The sequence below is a fragment of the Caretta caretta genome, chromosome 2 (genome assembly GCF_965140235.1).
Source record: "Caretta caretta isolate rCarCar2 chromosome 2, rCarCar1.hap1, whole genome shotgun sequence".
In the NCBI taxonomy this organism is placed as follows: domain Eukaryota; kingdom Metazoa; phylum Chordata; order Testudines; family Cheloniidae; genus Caretta; species Caretta caretta.
The window spans coordinates 188,052,851-188,075,461 of record NC_134207.1 but is presented as its reverse complement, the minus strand read 5'-3'; the positions used below and the strand labels follow the sequence as shown (position 1 = coordinate 188,075,461).

At 38.3% G+C, this 22,611-nt stretch overlaps 1 protein-coding gene across 12 annotated transcripts in view; it reads left to right on the top strand.

The window, feature by feature from the left end:
• The window catches only part of TRAK1 (trafficking kinesin protein 1), a 114,847-nt gene that overhangs the window by 70,364 nt on the left and 21,872 nt on the right, over window positions 1-22,611 (top strand). For 7 of the 12 annotated variants that reach the window (XM_075125673.1, XM_048838870.2, XM_048838868.2 and 4 more), the window contains 10 exons: window positions 3,024-3,140; window positions 8,222-8,322; window positions 9,225-9,333; window positions 10,733-10,811; window positions 13,421-13,551; window positions 14,058-14,132; window positions 14,982-15,119; window positions 16,419-16,495; window positions 19,332-19,568; window positions 20,551-20,867. In XM_075125673.1, coding sequence (XP_074981774.1) covers window positions 3,024-3,140; window positions 8,222-8,322; window positions 9,225-9,333; window positions 10,733-10,811; window positions 13,421-13,551; window positions 14,058-14,132; window positions 14,982-15,119; window positions 16,419-16,495; window positions 19,332-19,568; window positions 20,551-20,867 — 1,381 coding nt within the window. Of the gene's footprint in view, window positions 1-3,023; window positions 3,141-8,221; window positions 8,323-9,212; window positions 9,334-10,732; window positions 10,812-13,420; window positions 13,552-14,057; window positions 14,133-14,981; window positions 15,120-16,418; window positions 16,496-19,331; window positions 19,569-20,550; window positions 20,868-22,611 lie in introns of all 12 variants that reach the window. The other 5 variants (XM_075125672.1, XM_075125668.1, XM_075125669.1 and 2 more) reach the window with 1 other exon arrangement.

Below are 22,611 nucleotides of genomic sequence, written 5' to 3'. Positions count from 1 at the left end.
AAACCGGCCCGGCCTGCCAGAGGGCTTACCCTGGCGGGCTGCATGCCAAAGGTTGCCGATCCCTGGTTTAGAACTTAAACCTTTTGTATTTTGGTCTGCTTCATATTGTGGTAGTGCTGCATTTATTTCGCACTACAAAGCTCTCTTAGTACAGCAGACCCGTTTCATGCAGTGCTAACCCAAAGTACCTGAACTGGTGCATTCTTTGACTGCGAAGCTGCAAAGGGATTAGCATGAGCACAAGGGCCTGGATTAGTGTATCTTGGTTGTAGAATTGAGGTCTTTGGTTATGCTTTCAACTGAAATCTTTAAAAACAGTTTCCTATGTACTATTCATGATAAACCCCAGATACTTCACTTAGAATTATTATATCTGTAGCACGCCACTGATAACTCTTCTATTTACCCTTGTATTATGCATTCAGGTCATGCTACTTTTGCTTCTTCATTTGCTTAGATTCATTTGCATGGTTTTGTAAGCAGGTATTATATCCATCTGGAAACTTACAAATATCCTGTGGTTTTCTTTGAATATGAAAATTTCTTAAATTCTCTCATAGCCCCAGAGGCACGTGGTGGTTGTTTATTTACATAGAGCTGTAGCCAACACAAAATCATTTGTGTGACTGTTGGCTGTTCTGAGGTGGTAGTTCCTTCCATCACCCCTTCTAGTAGTGGCAGAGCTGGACATTTTGCATTTGCCCAAGCCTGTCTCCTCCCTGAGCTTGATTTCTATAGAGCTGTAGCAGTCTAGCCCCTGGGAACAGTGTGGGATGCACTGAACCAACAGTCTAGAGCAGAGGGAGTTCTTTCTTCCCTGTCTGGCTGTTAAAGAGGCCATGTGACCTGACAATGGTGCATCTTTTGCTAAATTCACTAGTGTTGCACAGTGAGAGAATATATGAGGCTCATTGAGCCAAATTTTCATGTTAAATTTATTTTTCTCATACGTACATGTGTGGGCATACACTCCTCTCCCCCAAATGGTGATAGTAAGGAGGGACCCCTCAAATTTGATCTTACAAGTCACAGTATCTAAGCACTTCACAATCTTTAATGTATTTATCCTCACTCCTATGAGGTAGGGAAGTGCTATTATCTCCATAGTCCCAAATTGAGATCCAAAGGTATGTGCACACTGCTATTAAAAACCCATGGCTGACCCATGCCAGGTGGCTTAGGCTTAAGGGGCTGTTTAATGGCCATGTAGATGTTCAGGCTTGGGCAGGGGATCCACTGGGCCTTCCTTCCTCTCTTCTGCAAATATTTTTCTTTTTCATTTTGACCTTGTGCAGTGGGCCAGCTGCGTATGTTGGCCTATTACACACCATTAGCATATTTTCTATGGCCTTCTGGAACTTTCATGGTCTGGAAGTCCATGCATAATTTTGGCTGGATAGGGTCCTTGGTTTCTAATGCAAAAGTAGACTGAGCTTGACATATTGGAAATCACTTAGAGACAGCACTACCAGATTTGCAAACTATCAAAAACCTATCTTAAATTATTTAAGAATTATATCAGTACTGGTAATTGCTATCTACTTTTCTACTCTTCTATTGCATGGAGGCACTTGAAATACATGAAATTATTGTGAACCCACGTCACTGACAATGAATCACTAGCTTCTTTTGATAGACTTTGTCTTTATCATCCATATTATAGTCAATAAATTTTAGTAATAATGAGTGCAACAGTTGTCAGTCAAAATAAACAAGCACATAATAGCTACTTTTAGCAAATAAACTGAAAGGAATAAGAGGAAGGAACTGAACAAGAGGAGAGAAGGATATACCAGGAAATTTGCACCATTAATGCATGTAGACTTTTGCAAATATAACACAGTAAAAATGCATCTTGCTAATTCAAAATCATATAATAAGTGCTGCAAAGTTGAGAGACCCTAAATTCATTGCCCTGTCCAAAAGGGCTCACTGTCTAATGCCTTGGTCCTGGTAATACTTGGGCATGTGTTTTACATCAATTGGGACCACTTGTGTTTAATGTTAGGCATGTGCGTTAGCAGGATCAGGTCCCCAGTCTGTAGTATATTTAGCGTGGCTTACTGTCCACACAGGGTAGGGTTGGTCCTGTGTGCGTGAGCAAGGGAGGAGAGGGCGTAGAGAATCTCTTCCTGTTACCTTGGGCATTTGGATGGAGGAAGCAGGATGTCTTTAGACTTGTGTGACTGATGGGCTAGCCAGCCCTGGGGAGGGGCAGGGAAGGGCATGCTAACAGAGCTGGCCCAATCCAGGGAGATGGTAATGCACATTGCACCCTTTCAAAAGGTGGTATGGCTGAGTTCGTTCATCTCAACATCTCCAGGAGTTCCTTCAGAGCTCCCACAGGCATGTTGGCTGGATCAACTCCCTCTAAGTATTCCACCTGTGTCCCTATCTGAGTGCAGGAGGCAGTGACTTAAAGCTATAGTTTGGCCTACTGACTTTAACATAGTCACCTCTCTTTCTGAAGCTATCAAAAGATAGTATAATGCACATTTACAGCTGCTGCATAAATTTTACACTTACTGGAATTTGTTTTCAAGTGGAGCAGAGGAGACACTGAGAAGCACATTAACATATCCAAGTGTATTCTGTCTGCTTATATCTGTGCTTTGCTGTGCTTTTGAAGCTCTTAAAATATAATCTGTAAGCTGCCTACAAGCTCTCTACAAAAAGTGCAAAGAGAAAATTGAGTGGTTAGTGACAGTAATTTTTCAAATAGAATAAAAGAGCTGGAATTAGATTTGCTTCAATTAACATTTTTACATTAGACAGCAAGGTTATGCTTTCATTTGTATGGTTCATTAACTGTACATGTCAATTTTTCTGGATTATGTAGGTGTAGTCTAAGCAGGAATAGGACAAGAAAATGAGCAAAAATTGTTGGTTTCTTTGTTTTTGAAGAATATTCATTCTTCCCTTTTGTCTAGCACAGATTTAACCTTTTTTGACATGGGAGAACCAGTTATTTTCTAAGTGAACAAAAGCATTGGAAATCAATGTTCTTTTCTTTCCTTTTACAGAAAGAGCGGGATTTAGAATTAGCTGCTCGAATTGGCCAGTCATTGTTAAAGAAGAATAAATCACTAACCGAGAGAAATGAATTCCTTGAGGAACAAGTAGAGCATATCAGGGAAGAGGTAAGGTCATACACACTTGTACTGTCTCGACACATAATGATGCTGTGGGTCCAGAAAAACTCTTGCTTCTAGCTTTAGCTTGTGTGTAGTTAACTTTCTGATGACTTGTGTATAGGATGCCAATCTGAACGATAGTGATTCTTGTAGGATATTGTGCAAAGTTCATTCTACAAATATGACTGATGAAATCATTTGGCCTACAGAGCTCAAAAAAAGGGAAATTTTAAGAAAACTATGGGCCATTAGATTTTGCTCCACCTCAGGCCGAATTCTTTTCTTAAACATATTTGTCCCTATTTTATTTTGCTTCATCCCCTTCTTCCCCTCCCCCCCCCCGGCACGTTTTCCTCAAACCCCATTTTGACCATATTCCCCTCCTTTCCCTACATTTCCTCCCCCCCTCTTTCTTTCTAATATCTCTCTCTCACTTATCTCTCCTTCCACGTCTCTAGCTCCCTTTTTACCCGGGTTCATTGCTTGCACTTGTCTTTCCACAGCCTTCAGCTTTTTCCCTTTTGTTTCTTCTCCCCACGTAGCTCAATGATTCTCACTTCTTGGTTTGTTTCTCTCCTTTCCCACCTGTAAGAGATTTGTTTTTCATTCCCCCACCCCCAACTTGTTTTCTGTCTTCAAGCTGATTTCAGTTTTGGTTTTTAAATAAAATCACTTAAATGCTGAACATGCTCCCCTACTGCAGATGAGCATGAACATCATGCCACTCTATTTAAGGTGTAATCATATAAAGTGAGATTTTTGTGATCCATGATCACTGAAGTCATGTGCATTGTACTTCCTGTGCCCCTCTGGTATCATGCCTCTTTAACATACCCAGCTTCATATCCATCAGATGCTTGGGTGGCTCAGGATAAATTACTGTGTGGGTTCTATGTCATGATGAATGATGCTGCTTCAGCATATGGTCTGCTTCAGAAAGCAGCGAAGTGACTTGTTGGTTTAAAGAAATAGATATTAAACAGAACTAATGGTCTGGGACTTAGTATCTCCCATCTAGATTTGTTAAAACCTTCTGGCTTATGGTGCAGTGGTTTTGCTATTTTTCAGTAAAATATGGAAGAATCTGATGGGGTGTGTGTGTATGCATGAAGGTTTTTGTGATCTGTATGTGTGTGTATATTACAATTTTGGATAACAATAGTAATGCGGTAGGTTTTTTGTATATATATTGTGTATCTGTGTATAGGATGACATGGTGCAGGTCATCCCAAATGAGTACTGATTTAGAAAAACAAATAAAAACACCACAGAACACTATAATGTATATTGTATGTGCTACATATGTGGTACTATAAATGTCTTTGAGAAACATTGAAAATTATCATCAGGATTATTTATTGTATCTCCCTGAGTAGAGAGCCAGATTAACTAAAAATGTCACAACGTAATGTCTGTTAGCTTGCTGCCTTGAAGAGCTAAAAGTGAGTGCTGGATCCCTCCTAGAAACACTTGGTGACCTTGAGCTGAATCCTGCCCATCCTGGGCCTCTTGAGGGTGCACTTCTTGGGGGAAGATTAAGAAAGGTTGAGAAATTCCACAGTTGGTGGGAGGGGTTGAAAACAGGTTGGTTTTTAGAAAACGGTGGTTTGCGGAAGCTTCTCTGGAATTCATGATGTTAGGGTAAATCTGAGCAATGGTATAACGAGCAAGTTGTGGGTGAGGCAGTCACAGGTGCATGATGGATGGAAATACACCCAATATATGGAGGTGATCTCAATGGGAGAAATTCCAAGGCAGGTGACAAATTAAATACTCACTCACCTTTTGACAGCATTGCCAGTTTGGCTGCGTTATTAACAGCTTTCTTAAACAAAGAATGTCATGATTCATCTAGGAAATTGCCAGCTTCCCAGTGCAACTAACAACTTGCTGTTAGCACATGATATTAGGGGTTAAAGTCATCACACTTGTGTGTAGAAAATCGGAGGTTAGTTTTAGCAGGTTTTGAGATTTCCTCTGAGTCCTGTTCAGTTGGTAGTCACGATAACTAAGGCAACTGACTTTGCAGCCAGAGGGATACAATATATAGTCCCTATAATTTTCTTTTTAACTCTCTAAAACATTCCTAAAATAGTGCAGCATGTGACACATGCAACATACCTGATGGTGGAGCATGATATATAGATTTTATTGGCACGTGTATGGGATGACCTGTGTAACTCAGCCATGGCTTCTTTAATCATGAGTAGTGCAGCCATTCCATATTCATGCTAATAAAGTCTTTATGCCACACTATCATGTATCAGTTTATTCCATGACTCTTCATTTGATACACGTGTTACCTCACATTAACATCTAGATTTTACATTTTCAAACCTAAATATCATTGTGAGGAATAGACTCTGATCATGTTCTGATGAAAAGTGTGACTTTAAACCACGTTTCAGACCAGTTTTTCTCTTTATATTGTCTCTTACTTTGCTCTTCTTAAATACCAATGTCTCCTTCATCTGCAACAAGCTGCTTTTGTGTGATCACTTCAAAACAGTTTGAATTTCATTTTTCCTTCTGTCAAGAGGACAGAGCCCTTCCCTCCCCAGTCTTATCTAATTGCTTCTAATTTCTACCCTGTACAACTCTTTCCAGTAGTACTAAATTATGAAAACTGAGACTCAGACCTACTGTTTGGCACTAGAGAACAAAAGGTGAGTGCACTGAAGCAAATGCTGTACTGTATGTTGGTGCACTTTAGTCACCAGGTACCTGCTGTTTTGGAAGTATTTTACTAAAGTCTTCAATGTTGTATTGGGAAAATTCTCTTGATTATAAATTGCTTTGACTGCAGAAATAACTGTTCAACCTTTAGGTAGCACAAATGAGAGTAGCTTCCCAAGTAAAGCCTGCCCACCCAGTGCTGTGTTGCAATGTTTAAAAGTTAAGGATGCTGCAGCTCCAAGATCAAAATTTCTGTCCTTTTGCTGAAATATGACATTAGCATGTACAACCTAATCCTGTCTGCTTTGAAATCTGATCTAAGAGCCAGAGTAAAGTGAACTGTCAGTCTAGGTTAGAGTGGAAGGAGATTGTTGGGTTTTTGCTCTTCCTAGTTATTCTGGGTTATTCTATTTACTTTATTTAACCCTAAACTTCTTTCCTCTTCTAGTCATCTCTGTTCTGTGCTCCTGCAGCAGCTAATGCAGTGCTAGCTAGCTCATCCTCCGCAGAGACTGTCAGCCCAGGGACCAGCAGTTTATGGTCACTCTTAAACAGTAGAGCTTTGTAATCTTCATGTTAATTGCTAGATATCGCACCTGAGTTAGTGTTTGATGTTTGTTTAAAGCTCAGTGTTTGGTGGGTTGAGCCCACCATACTCATTTTAAAGCCTTTCCAGGCTGTTTTTCATCAGAGCTAGTTTTCATTTCCTCTGTTACAGTCAGAAGGGGGAAAATGCTACTCTGAAATAAAAAACTTTTAATCCATTAGAGCAGAAGGTAACATATGAAAGATAAGATGATCTCTATCTAGTTAATGAATAAAATATGTGATGTAATTAGTTGTCTTCATTTTGAATTGATGTTTTCATGTTAATAAATATTTAGAGTCCTACAGTGTAGGAGAAATAATGGGCTTCATCCTGCAAACTGTTGCTCATGGTTAGTGGACCTCTCACGTGAGTGAGGATTTATAAAATGGGTTTTGGACTTTAGATTGATTCTGCAGAGCTGGCAATTAGGGAGAAAAAACGGCACCTTTTCATTCCTAAAATGAGCACATTTGATACAGAGTAAGATATAATAAACATGGGATTCCATGATACCACTTCTGTAGAATCACTTTTCAGAGTCAAAGTGCATTCAGAAGCTAATAGTTCTCTGCAGTCTATGTAGGATTCATGTAATGTGCACCCTATGGCAAAACCTACTGAACAGTGGATCTGCTACATTCTGCACCAACTAAAACTTTAGAGTGGTGTCCAAAGGTTACCCTATCTGAAGAGAATTATGATAATCCAGTCTGAAAATCACAAAGGCAGGGATGATAATGGTGGCCGGGACCTTGTCCAAGTGAGATGGTTATAATCATTGTGTCAAATGCAGATGAAAAGAAATGCTAGGCCTGATTTACCACTGCTTTACTCCATTGAAATCAATGGAGTTATGCTGGTGTAAACCTGGGATGGTGAATCAGGGTCATGGAATGAAATGAGACAGACCATTTCCTTCTCTTGTTTCCTTTAATAGCAGTGGGTAATTGGATTCTTGCTTTCTTTAAAAAGAAAGACGAAAAAAATCAAATGACTGTTTAAAGATTTTTCAAGAAGTTGAAAAAAAAAGAGGAGTACTTGTGGCACCTTAGAGACTAACAAATTTATTCAGGCATAAGCTTTCGTGGGGTAAAACCCACTTCATCGGATGCATGCAGTGGAAAATACAGTAGGAAGATACATATACACAGAGAACGTGAAAAAATGGGTGTATCATTAATTAATTTGCAAACTGGACACCATTAAATTAGACTTGAATAAAGACTGGGAGTGGATGGGTCATTACACAAAGTAAAAACTATTTCACCATGCTAAATTTTTCCCCTACTGTTACTCACACCTTCTTGTCAACTGTTTGAAATGGGCCATCCTGATTATCACTAGAAAAGTTTTTTTTTCTCCTGTTGATAATAGCCCACCTTAATTGATTAATCTCATTACAGTGTGTATGGCAACACCCATTTTTTCACGTTCTCTGTGTGTGTGTGTGTGTGTTTTATTTATATATATATATATATATATATATATATATATATAAAATCTTCCTACTGTATTTTCCACTGCATGCATCCAATGAAGTGGGTTTTAGCTCACGGAAGCTTATGCCCAGATAAATTTGTTAGTCTCTAAGGTGCCACAAGTACTCCTCGGTTTTTTTGCTGATACAGACTAACATGGCTACCGCTTTGAAACCTGTCAAGAAGTTAAAGAATTGTTTCCAGTCCATTTGTCAGAGTGGTACAGTGGGCTCTTGACTAGTCTGAAGGAAACATATGAAAGATGAAAAACAAATTGATTTAATTATTAAAAATATTAATGTGCTTGGAAGGGAAGTGATAGATTTACGCTCTTTTTTGCTCAGGTTTCTCAGTTGCGCCATGAACTGTCCATGAAGGATGAGCTGCTTCAGTTTTATACCAGTGCTGCTGAGGAAAGTGAGCCAGAGTCCATCTGCTCAACACCGTAAGTTATCAGATCAGTTCACTTTTTCTGAATCTGAACATTCAGGGAGACTAGCAGGAAGTTTGAGCCGTGTTGATACCCTTGATGGTGGTGGCAAAATTAATCCTGAATGGAATGAAGTTACATTAATAACTTAAACCTCCAACTTGTGCCGCACATTTTGTATTGAAGCAACTGGACTGATTCCAATGTGGGGAGGGAAGGAAAAAGGAGGACAGTGGCATATGACACCATAGGCTACTCTAACTCACATTGGGGTTGTCACAGACCACCTCACAGGATCAGTGAGCCACCTGACATGTACCTCCCCACAGTACCATCTTTCTGTCTGCAGGGGAGAATCTGGCCGAGTGATGAAAGGCTAACTTCCAAACTCACATTGTTTTGACTGGCAGAGACTTGAGGCATTCCTAAAATATTGTGCGCTATTTGACAGCAGAGAGAGGAGATAACACATGGATTACAGTCTTTTCCAGACCGTTAGCTGTCAGAGCAGTATGGCAGACTTTGAGGTTGATGCAGTATGCCCCGGTATGGCAGACTTTGATGGCAACTTGTCCACTTGTCTGCAGAGTTATTGCAGCATTCCGGTGGAGCATGTGCAATATGATTCATGAAGCTATTGTATATTTTTTGTAAGTCTGCATGTGAAGGTTGCTTTCTTCCTAATATCTGTGGATGAATAACTTTCCCACAGGAAGTGGGAGGAATGAGGAAAATTGTCATGTACGCTTTTAAAATTAGATGAAAATGCGTGTTGTCACAAATAACTTAAAGTGAAAAGGTTTAATTCCACACAGCTCTGGCTGTTATGCAACCTCTGTTAAGCCTTTTCCCATTTGTCATTTCCCAGGTTTCAAGTAAAATGGGCCTAAAATAAATGTTAATAGTTATGTTACCAGGTTGAAGAGGAATGAGTCTTCCTCCTCCGTCCAGAACTATTTTCACTTGGATTCTCTTCAAAAGAAACTCAAGGACCTGGAAGAGGAGAATGTTGTGCTTAGATCAGAGGTGAAAATCACTCCCTTGTATACTTCGTTTTTAACACTTGCAGCCCTGCTTCCCTCTCCCTTTCAAAACCAGTGGTCTGATGATGATTGTTAAATAAATATTTTTAATGGAAACCCTCACAGGGGAGGGCTATCTTACATAACATATCCCCTTGTAATATATCAAATCACCAATTTTGATCTTAAAGTAGTGTTAGGAGTCCAACTGAAACGTATAAATTTCAGGAAATTCAGAGCAAAGGCTTCATGTGGAAGAGACAACATAGTTCTATAACTGTCAGGGGACAGTATTATAGCCTAAAACCTGAGAGGTTCATGCACACTAAAAACAAAAAAGATGTTGGAACATGACTGACCCTTGCTGTATTTCTGAACCCGCAGGTTGGCATAGGTCCTTAACCCATACCAGTGTTAGCAATAGGCACAAATGTCTTACTTACTGCCTCTCTCTATATTTAAGTATTAGCTTAAACTCTAAATGGCCTTAATTTGTGAGTTTCAAGTCAGGTCTTTAACATTATTTTAACATTGTTTTTTTGTGGATTCATATTTTTCCTTTTATCTTGGCACTGTTCAAAAGAATAAAAAACATGTTTGTGGGTTGATGGAGTCCGTCAGAGTTAATATATGTTTACTGTGACGGCCATGTAGCAGATAAGTAATTACATTTGTGATTTTTCAATTCAGTTTTTGAACTTACAATATTTGGGGGTATGTTATAATTTGCAAACTCTCATTGGAGTTTAGACGAAATACCATTCTGAGATTCACAAATTCATTAACTTTCCATTACAAATGTAAGTCATGTTTTTATAAAATATGTTTTGATCAAAGTGCTGTCTACTTCACCTTTATTATGAAAACACTCAGGGAAGATAAGTAGTGTAAATATTATGTTATGTGGGTATTGTGAGGGTAATTAAGGTGGAGCTGGAAGTGAAAGTCTTCTGGCTTCAGGGATTATAAAAGAACACTTTACACTTAAGTCCAATTGCGTATTCAGTGCTTTTGATGAAATGTAAAATGTAGTGTTTAATTTAAACATGTAATATCTTCATCTATTTTAGAGATCTCAAAACGTATCTGTTCAGGTGATCAATTTATACATTGTGCACTCTATGCATGTGGTTACGGTCATCTTCATTCCTGTTAGAATAGTGACACCTAGTGGGTGCAAATTTCTGCATCAAATCTGTGGATGCTGAATGTTCATTTGGCCCCTTCTTTTTTTTTTTAGAGATTGAGGGGAGACCGGGGGCGTGGGGATTTTCTTGCTGTCTTCCTGGAATTGCAATTTGAAAAAAGGATTTGCTTTTTTGAAGCAAAGGGAAACACTACAGCAGATTAGAAAACAACCAAGATGCTAATGTGCCATATTTTGATGTGGACCTTTTTAACAGGCCTGTCAGCTGAAGACTGAAACAATTACTTACGAAGAGAAAGAACAGCAGCTTGTAAATGACTGTGTGAAAGAGCTGAGTATGTCCTTTATTCCCCCTCCTTTTCCCCTGACTTTGTGCTCAGTGTTGTTGTAGCCATGTCGGTCCTAGGATACTAGAGAGACAAGGTGAGTGAGGTCATATCTTTTATTGGACCCACTTCTGTTGGTGATACGAGGCAAGATTTTGAGCTACACAAAGCTCTTTCTCAGGTTTGAAAAAGGCACTATTTTTGTATTTAGCTGTGACACTCTGGATGCCTTTCCCAGATCTAAGGAACAGCCCAGTGTAGCTCAAAAGCTTGCCTCTTATCACCAACAGAAGTGGGTCCTGTAAAAGATATTACCTCACCCACCCCTGTCTCTGTAATTATTGTGTTCAGGGACATTTAGATTGAGCTGTAAATTCACAAATGAGTCATTTAAAAGAGTAATTTACTGTGTGGTCCTTCTTCATTTCCTTACAAGTATTATCTGTCTCTCTTCTAAGACTGCTCATGGGAAGAGAAACAAAAGACTAAAAAGTCCCTGCACTCTTGTCACTTTTGTACCTTTAATTTATGAAATAATGTGTGAGAAAGGCAGAGGCATCTTTCAGACGGTCAGTTTTACATTTCATATTGGAATTATATCACTTAAGACCACATTTAATATCAAGATAATTCAGCTTAAAGTACAAGTCCTTGAACTAAAATGTAACATTAGAATATATCTACAGTATCCATATGGGTCATCAATGAAGACATAATGATCAGGCATTGAAAGAGATGGAAACTTTCAGATGATTTATTAGTAGGCTTGGCAGAATTTGATTTTTTTTTATATAGTTTCAGTGGATAATATTGATAACATCAATGTTTACTTTTAAGCATTTTATCCATTTTAAATTTTCACTGTTGTGTGAAATTATGGGTTTTAAGTTTTGGGGTTTTTATTTAAATGTTCAGAGTTGGGAGTAAATATGGGAGAGTCAGACAATTATTTAATGACATTGAGAATAAAAAAAATTAAAGCTTTATGAACTATTAAACACAAACTGTCAACATCACGTCAAAATATAAAAAGTAAATACAATTAAATCAACAAATCAGACCTGTTTTTGCTATTCATTGACTAGTCCATTTGTAACCAGCATAATTCAAAAGTAAAAATCATTGGATTCTGATTCTTAAGCAGCATTTTTTTTCTTTGCCTGTCTGTAAATTTAGATTATCACTGATGGAAATATTTTTTCATTGGTTTGTATGTGTACAGTGAAATGGACATTTACTCATAAAAATCTCATCTTTCCAGTCGTACTTATTAGGTACCAATGCACATCAGACAATTTAGGCTTAAAGAGAATGTGCATAACATTTTTAATTTGAAGATCCTTTTCTTCTTCTTTAGTGAGGGAGGCTAGGTAAATACATTAACATTTCATCCGTGTGGTTAACACAAAAATACCAGTTCAGCTTTATTATGATATATGCAGAGGTAGCAAAAGTGCAGGTCATTCAGTTCTACAGTAGCTGCTTGAACTTGGTGGAGCAGTGTCTGCTGGGACTTGCAGTTTCTCTGGGCCACACCTAAATGTTGTTCCATTTAATTTAAATTAAGTGCAGCCTTCAGGCTTCTGGAAGGCTGACAGTGTGGTCCCCACTGGCAAAGTTTGGATCTTCCAGTGTTACAGAACTATCTTCTCTAAATATGTTCTTACTTTTCTATCAGTTGAAGCATCAGGCTCAAAAGAATTTAAAACACAGCAGGAGTTAAACCATTAGGATCTCAAGTTTATGCATGAAATGAAACTATTTTCAGACTTCTAAAACTTCTTGTATTAAGTTGAACTAGATCTCATTTACTACATAGTTAGTAGGAAAGTAGCCATGAAATTATTGATAGACATAAAGCAAAATTTTGCATTAATTTCCATTGCAAGATACTAAAAAAATGCTCTAGCTTAGAAATGTAGAATGGGATGGGACTCAATAGGTCATGTAGTTCAGTGCCTTGCACTAAGGCAGGACTAAGTACTATCTGGAACTTACCAGGCAGGTGTTTGTCTAACCTGTTCTTAAAAAGCTCCAATAATGGAGATTCCATAACCTCTCTAGGTAATTTGTTCCAGTGCTTAACAACCCTGACAGTTAGGAAGTTCTTCCTAATGTCTGGCCTAAATCTCTTTTGCTGCAGTTTAAGCTAATGTACCCATCTTTCTGTTCTTGGGAAAGATAGGTTTGTCCTGGCTCTTTAACATGTCTTAATATTACAGTGAAACCCAGTTACAGTGAAACAGAATGAAAGTTTCGAATTTTCAGTGCATTTCAATGTGCAAACAATTTTACGGTGAATTTTACCATTCAACTTTACTGTTTCTATCACAGTTTAATATGCAGCCTTGGCGCACCATCTTCACTGTATTTGCAAGATGGCAATTTTGTCCACAATAGGAAATCTTGTTAGCAAGTATACAGCCCACGTTGCGGCATCGGTTCTCTATTTTTATTTTATTTTATTTTATTTTATTTTATTTATTAATGTCTCTTTGAGGAAGTATCTTTCTGTGCTTTGGAAAAAGGTTCTACTGAATTAAGCAACATTCTGCATAAAGTTCCTCTTTGTATAGACAGTGGGCATTGAGTTGTGATCCCTTCTCTCTTGTTAAAAGGGGATGCAAACATCCAGATTTCCAGTATCTCGGAGGAGTTAGCAAAGAAAACTGAAGATGCTGCCCGGCAGCAGGAAGAGATCACCCATCTCCTTTCTCAGATAGTTGATCTGCAGAAAAAGGCAAAATCTGTAAGCAATAATGTTTATTACACCCCTCAGGAACTTTTCCTTACTCTCCCATATGTGACAGTCTTGTTTGACTTAAATCTTTTGTGAGGTCATTTTTTAATGTAAAAAGCAGACCTGCCTTTAAGGTTTTTCTTAAGGAAGATATGGATACCTGATTTTTTCCCATTTCATATTAAATATAATGCATCAAAAACAATGGTTAAATTCATCTTGAGTAATTAGAGGTGATATTCTGACATTGATTTCAGCAGGGTAGGATTTCACCACAGCTGTTTCAGATAGAAGATATCCATTGATTTCCAGGGCCTAGATGTGAATTTGGAGAGAAATATTTTAATACTAGATGCAGTCTCATGACCTTTTAGCCAATGCGGATACATATATAATATAAATGTCCTGCAGGGAGGAGGGTGGGAGAATTTCACTATTCACATAATTAACAGCTGTCGTGGAAAAAAAACTATGTAATCGTATTAGTGTGTCTACCATTGTTTGGTGTATTTTAGTGTGCAGTCGAAAATGAAGAACTTGTCCAGCATTTGGGAGCAGCTAAAGATGCCCAGCGTCAGCTCACGGCAGAAGTAAGTATCAAGAAGTAAAATACTAGAGTGATTTGGTAATAGAACAGCAGCTTTTCACTTCTAAATTACTAGTTTAATCCAACCAAGACTGTTAATAACAAAAAAAGCTGTTGGCACCTCATGAATGGTCTATGTGAAATGAGTTCTTGGTCCCAGTCCATTTCTCGATGCCCCAGTGCATTCCTCTCAGACAGGTCCCTGTTCCCATACTCATGTGTACAAGTGTGCCCCCAAGCACACAAAATTGACATGAAATGGCGATCTTGTTGGCCGTCTTGGGAAAACAAGGATTGAAATAGGATAGGAGGTATAACTACCTTCTGTACCTGTCATGGTTGGTTTTATATTATGGGTTAGGCCTATTAGCAGAGTGAGGGACAACGTGGGGAAATTTGCATTTACTGTACTCACAAAGGACAATCCAAAATTGTCCATCAGTTACCTCTCATGGGCACTACATTCTCTCTCTCTCTCTCACTCTCACACACACGTTATGCTAAAGGACACTATTTAAATATTAGATTAACATATAATATAAGTAGTTATGGAAAACTGTCTTAGGATGGCCTTGATTTAAGATTTTATCTAAATACTTTAGAACACTAAAAATCTCATTAAAATGTTCTTTATCTCTTATAGTTTTTTCCATTCTAGGTGCTATACTTGTTGCATGCGCATTCCATATGCACATATAATAATATCTAGTTATTGCAATTTACGTGTAAATACAGCATTTTTTCTCTTTTTAAACAGTTTCCCCACCCCCAGTAATTAAAGTAATTGTGGCACTTGCAGGGCAATTGTGCTGCCCACAGTGTGTTGGAATCTTTCTGACTATGCTTGTTACAGTTGCGGGAGCTGGAAGACAAGTATGCAGAGTGCATGGAAATGCTTCATGAGGCGCAGGAGGAGCTGAAGAACCTTCGGAACAAGACCATGCCGAATGCCATATCACGTCGCTATCACTCGCTAGGCCTCTTCCCCATGGTGAGAAGATGTTTAAATGTGCGTGTACAGTGCCCAGTGTATTGGGTTTATGATCAGCATGAAACCTCAAAGCACTACTGCAATACAAATAATGAAAAACACTCCATAAAACTTTTCCAGAGCAATTTTGCCCTGTTACACTGGTATGGATCTCTGAAGTAATCCCACTGATGACAGTAGCACAGATTTACCGAGTGACTGCAGTGAAGATGTGTTGATGTGTTAGTTACACCAGTGTAACTTAGCAGCAGAATCTGGCGCTCTGTCATTTTCTCCATTTCTCACTGTTTCTCCATTTCCCACTATTGAGAGAGAGCAATAAACAACTTCTTGTGACTAGAGCATCTTCATACACATATAGTAGATCCCCAGTAAAGTTTAGAGCTTGCTTTTTTTACATTCCCTTTTTAATATCAAGTATGGGCCAGTTTAAAATACATTTAAGATCCGGGTCTCCTCAAGTACGGATGGTTATTGTACACGTATAGCTGCTTGTGAAATGCAAGAGCAAGAAGGAGTTGTATACTTTGTTACAATTTTTTTTTTCCAAATGATTAATTAGTCAGGAAAAAGAAAGTCACTTAGGATGTTGGTTGTTAAGCATTTAATGGATGTGGGGACTTACTAGTGTTTAACTAAGCAATAATAAAATGTTGGTCCATTTTAGGGGATTAGTGTCCAGCTATAAAGACTTAATGGCCCAAAATGCAGCCCAGAGTTTTTAAACACTGCTGAGACACTAATAACCTTGGAAACATATTGTGCCAAGGTAGCCATTACAATTTTATAAGCAGTACATTAAAGAAAGAAAACCTATGAATATATTCTAGTTTTAATGTGTGAAAGAAAAAGTGAGGGGAAAACCCACCCACTCTATTCTTAAATATGTAATGACTTGTACATGAAGGGAAGCATAATTTTTTGTCAGAAATACAGGTCTGAAAATCAGGAGATGTAGGTTCTGTTATCACCTGTACACATACATTTTCTTGGCATCTTTGAGCAAGTCACTTAACCTCTCTGTACCTCCATTTCCTCATCTCATCTTCTCTACCTTGCAGGGGTGTTGTGATGCCATTTGCAATAATGTTTGTAAAGCACTCATCCGATGGCTGGCACTATAGAAGTACAAAATAGTTATTATTATTTGTTATTACATCGGCCATTCAGATTTTTTGATTAGTCTCCCAACACTGAAATCTGTTTTTAATTTTAGAACTTCTTTTCTTGCTAGAAATCTTACTAAATTTTGGGAATATTAATTTCATGATATGACAAGAATTTGTTTGTTTTTGATAGGACTCTTTGGCAGCAGAGATAGAAGGATCAATGCGAAAAGAACTGCAACTGGATGAGCCAGACTCTCCTGACATAACGTAGGATCAATACAATTGGCTCCTATGTTCTGTATGAAAAAAAAAGTTGATGCAGTTGATTGTATCCAAAATGTATTATTGTTTGACAGAAGAATAGTGATCCCAGAGTGAAATGAAGACTTTCTAAATGCAGTTCCTAGTGGACTGCTGTCCCACATCACAAAAATTGTCATCACAGTAGTTGCTTACTTGTTTTTTCCAAGAAAAGACAGTAGGCCTGGAAGCTGAGCTGCCCTCTAATCCCTAGAGGTGGTTCCTCTAGGTCAGGGTTGAGGAACATTGACATCGTGGTTTGGGGAAGCTTTCACTGTTGTGGATAAAGGACTCTCATCTTCAGTTTTGCTGTCTTACATTTTTCAGTAGTGCTAAACCCATATTTAAAAAAGAGAAATTTAAAAATAAAGCAGTCTTTTAATGAAACATAAAATCACTTTTTCTCCAGAAAGGATGCAGGCTGAAAGCATGACCTGTCAGTTGTGCCATGCATTTTGATGGGTGAATGAGTTCCTTTAACATGTTTCCTCATTTTCCTGTTTCATTCTAAATGTAAAGTTTACAAGGGTCCTGCTCTCTAAGGGCCTTTTTAATACAATAAATACAACCATGCCTCTTGATAGAACACTTTAGGTGACCTGTCACATTATAATACAGTTTGGGCTTGCCTGTGTAGACCTGATTTAAATTGTGTTAAAACCACTTTACGGATTTCTACAGATCAGTTAAAAGGTTGCAACGTTCTTTGGTCCCATCTACAGCAAAGTGTTTAATAACACTACCACATGGCACTGTAAAATCTGCTATGTAAATTTGCCCTAAAAGTTCTTGTAAACTTCTCTGTGTTGGTCTTGTGAAAGGTGAGAGTAAATAGCTAAATTGGAGGTTTGGAAGGAAAAGTTTGGTCTTGCCCATAATCTATTGGGCACAGGCAGGAGTGGAAACAGATTGCCTGCTTGTTTTTTTGTAGGTCCCCCTGAAGGAAGATGTGAGCTTTTAATTATATATTTCCCCCAGAAATTATTGCTTTAATTCTTATGTGATGGAAATGTGCATACTGAAACAGGGAGTGAAAGGGATAATCTTGAACTGTTACCCTATTAGACTTGCCTGAGTAATGATTTGGGATAAGTCACTTGGTCCCCTCTCTTCCCTAGGGAGTAATAGCAGAAATTCCCAACAGTGTGCTGACTGACTGCGCATCTCAAGTGAGAGTCTTCATGCAGACAAGGCCTCAGCACATTCTGGCATTTTTTCCTCCCATGTCCATCAAACCTGTTAGGAGTGGTAGCAGCAGTGACAATATGTTTAGCTAAAATTCCCTACTGTAAACAAAATCTTGGTTTAAGGTGAGGTGAGTGCAGCACTGTTGTTCATTCCAAAGCCTAAATCCATTGTAGACCAAGGTTGGGATCACTTGACAGAAAAGAAAGGGCCTTCCCTACTGATGTAAATTGTATATAATCTGCAACAAGTCTAACCAGCCTACACTTTTATAAATAGGTGAAGTAATTTGGAGTAAACTAATGTTAATTAGGAGAACCTGATTGAGCTGTATCCTGACTTAGCCTGAGCTCTCCAAAGAAGGGAGGGAGAGTAGAAGATGAAGCCCTGATTCAACAAAACACTTAACTTCAAGTACTTTGTTTAAGTGCACTTTGAGTCTGAGCTTATAGGCACAAATGAAGCTTGAGCAAAATGAAGCCACGTGTTTCTCATACAAACTGCATGGGACCTGATTCTCCTAACACACTGATATAACTCCATTGAGGCCTGACTTGTGTTTGTCTGAATGAAAAAAGAATCAAGCTCCGTTAGTATAGATAAGACCCCCCTCCCCCAAATAAGTTTGTAGGTCTTATTTAATGTACCTTTTCATCCACAGATTCTTACTGCATCTAATTAATGTTTTGTGCTACTACTACCAGCCCCATCCAGCTATTTGTCAGTGAAATATTATCTCTATTATCCACTTTGTCTTTTTACATTCCCCCTGTTATATGTTTGCCTTTGTTAATAGTGAACAAAAAAGGCAATCCTCTTGGACAAAGTCATGCTATTTTAGGGATGCTCACACTTTTCTGAGATACTTAAGGCATGTTGTTATAGAGCTTCTGCACTAAGGACACAGCTGTTCAGTACACACCAATTGAACAAACAAATATGAATCATCATAAAGCGCTCGTATGAATCTCCTGATTAATTATTATACCCTTGCAAAGCTGTGGAAAATGGAAGCTGGTGGGGGGAGGGATGAGGGAGGGGCCTCGATAAGTGTCTGTAGTCTGAGTTCTGGTTGAACCACGCGGTGGGGCCTCTTGTGACATGCCATCTGCGGTAGAACAGGTTTATTTTTTAAATCTCTGTCAAAACTTCCCCCCCTTATTTTACTCTTGAATGAAAACCGTTATAAGTCAGAAGGATTATGGGAAAAGAGAGAGAGAACTTTAAAAGTAAGTCAGAATTGAAGCTTACCAACCTTGACAGTCTCTACTGACTTGCTGTATCCTCTTCCTGCATATAAAATAAACTGACTATTAAAAAAAAAAGACAAGGTTACAATAGGTCAACATCTAATGTTTCAAAATTGAACTGTACTTCAGAATTATGAGAGAATGTTGCATGGTTTGGCTTGAATGTTGTTTTGGCACAAATCATGTTTTGGAAACCTGACTATTGCAAGTATCAGACCAAAAGTATGTTAGGAAAGGTGTCAAGACTGGATGTGTAACTGTGATATAATTGATCAGTACTGATCCATTCCTGTTTCTCTAATACTCAGTGTTTGAAGGCACAATTTTGCTTGGTGTTGTGGTTACTGACTATATGTGTATTTTATCAGTCACCAGAAGCGGGTCTTTGAGACTGTGAGAAACATAAACCAGGTTGTCAAGCAGAGATCCCTGACTCCATCTCCAATGAATATCCCAGGATCTAACCAGTCTTCTGCAATGAACTCAGTCATTTCTAGCTGTACCAGCACTCCACGTTCCAGTTTCTATGGGGGAGACATCTCCAACAATGTGATAGACAACAAGACCAATAGCATCATTCTAGAAACAGAATCCTCTGACATTGGGTCAGTACTACCTAGCTAGGCTGCACAATTGTTTTCTAATATATATGAGGCAGGCAAAGCATTTTAATATTTATCTCTTCCCTTTAAATCATTTTGTCACAGATTAACATAATGGCCTACATTTTATAAAGTTGCTAGATAGTGTGCATCAATGTTTGAGCACTCAACCTGAGACAGCATGATAAAGGGAGCCTGATTTTCAGTGCAACAGAATGAGGCATCTAAAATGACTAGTCACTTTTGAAAATGCAAGCCAACATTCTTAACAAATGGTATTTCACCAGTTTGAATTAACGTGAGAGGTTTGTTCTACATGCAGTTATAGCTAACTCTCTCGATCCTAAAGAACGTGAAGGTGACTTATAAAAACTTGTAAGTAAAACTAGTCAGAGCCTTGCTCTTCATTCAATATTTGTTTTTCCCCGGTATGTTTTACAACACGGAGCATACTTTCTAGTAAAATGCTTATTATTAAATAGTTCACAAAACAAGTGGCTATTTACCAGCAAAATGTATTCCTTTCGTGGTTGATAATCTGGGTGCTCCTGTAAGGCTCTGAGTACCTTCAGTCCCCACTGATTTCACTGGAATTGGGAAAGTGGGGGGGGATCAGCACCTCTTTGAAGGTTCTCAACTCTTTGTAGGATTGGGTCTTCAATTGACACATCTATTTCCATCGTGGTTTGTGGCAGGGAAGAGGTTTCCACTGTACATCAGAAGCAGATGAGTTTAAGTAGTGGAAGATGTATTCCAAGGCTAAAAAATTAACTTTACTTCATGTCCTTGCCTTGGTATGCAGAATTGGACACCATTTTCAAGACAAGACAAGTGTGTCCTCTCAGACTTCACTGTAAGACTAGCATGTTTTGAGATGTGACGAGCGTAAGACCATGTTGGTGGTTGAATGCCTGGGAAATAGTAGATGAAGTTTAAGCTGTTTTAAGCTGTTTTCCTTCTTTTTCTTTTTTCTTGTTGTGTTTAGAAATGAAGACAAGAATAAGAAGCCTGGAACTCCGGGGACACCTGGTTCTAGTGACTTGGAGACAGCTCTTCGAAGGTTGTCCCTTCGGCGAGAGAATTACCTCTCAGAGCGGAGGTTCTTTGAAGAAGAACAGGACAGGAAGTTACGGGAACTGGCGGAGAAGAGTGAAGGGAGAAGTGGTTCCATTACACCAACAGAGAGCATCATGTCATTGGGAACTCACTCCAGGTTTTCAGAATTCACTGGATATTCAGGAATGTCCATCAGCAGTCGCTCCTACCTGCCAGAGAAACTTCAAATTGTGAAGCCCCTTGAAGGTGATAATAAAGGGCCTCGGCCTTTATTTGTTATTCTTAGTGACTCTCTGTGGTCTCTGATCCATCACCAGAAAGCAGGAAACCTCTATAATACATACTCTTTTTACTTTAGAGATAGTCATCCTCGTTGTTGGTTTGAACTCTTTTAAAAACTAAAGTAAATTTCTCCATAAGCCTTAAAGAAGGTGCATTGCATAAAAACAAATAAACCACACCATAGAGAGTATAGTCAAGAACACATAGTTGAAAAATATTTCAGTAGAGCTGTTGTATAACTGAAATGAATCCCATTATTAATGTTTCATGCACATCATGTATGCATAGAGTATTGAGGGCTGGCGGGGAAAGTATCTAAATTTATCAGAGCAGACCTGGGGAGCATCAGACCCAATCCTGAAAACAGGTATGTATGTTAATATTTTTATTCTCATGAAGTTAGTTTTGATGGAACGACTGACATAAGTAAGTAAGTGTTTGCAGGATTGGGTCTCAACTTTTTTACATCTGGACCTGAGTTCGAAAACTATGAAGTCTTTGGTCTCACGTGTAAATGACTTATTTGATTTCAGCCAAGCTTCTTATATTTCTCCCCATCACAAAACAAAGCAAGATAATTGGTGGTCTGTACTCAGAACTAGAATATCAGTGCTGTTGCTTTTCAGAGCTTAAAGCATGTTTCCATCGGTGTGTTGTGTGTGCCTGGCTCTATTGAATGCTTTCAGTTTTCATCAGCTGTTTTGCCATAGTGTGATTTCATGTGTGCAATTATGTAAATCCTGTTAGGAGCTTCCCTTCTGCTTAGTGTTTTTGTTCTTTGTTTTTGGGATTTTGTTTTTTACAGAACTGTAATATTTCGTGAAATGGTTCATGCACGTTTTAATTTCACCAGTGAACTTGCAGCATTTCCTTTAAAAATAAAATGAATGGATCTTCAAGCAGACAGAGCATTTCTCATGATTATTTTCAATGGAGATAAAGCTTATTGTTTTCCATGAAGAAATTGGCATGCTGCACCTACTCAGATGATTCTATAGCCATAGTACTCTTTTTAAGTGGTATCATTTCTGTTTTCATGATTGCTTTCATCTAGTAACCATTTGGAGTTCTTATATTGCTTTTAGAAAAGGGATGTTCAGACTTCACTTAACATATATATTGGTTGCTAACATTGTAATAGATTTCTGTCATCCAGCTATATCCTTGCTTTTTCCTTCAATAAACTCTCAGTCTTCATGATCTTTCTATCTGTCTGTCTTTTTAATTTTCTCAGATTTGCTCCAAGTTCTTCTTGGGGGTGGGGCATGCTGTGAGGGAGCGGGGAAGGTGTATTGTTATTACCAGATCACTCTCTTTCCCTTGAAATTTCTGGAACACTTTCAGCATGTCTTTCACAGTCCATTAGTAACATGTGCTTGTATCTCTGTCCATTTTCTAATTTTAATGATATTTACCATCTTTTAAAAAATAAGTGATTTTGATTCCATGTACCACTCTGATTAGATTCTTCAGGAGAAAGGATTACATTTTTTTCTTAAATTTAGAAAAACATGGATCACTATTGTGCAGCAAATAAGTATTGAATATTTTTCCCCTGCCTAACATAAGTGTAATTCATTATATCTTTACTGAATTTTGTTATTCAGTAGTTACTAGTGTGTTTTTATCTTAAGGGTATATGTGCCATAGAAATCGAACAAATTACAGTCAATGCTTTGTTAATCCACTTCAAATTTAGGTGATTTCT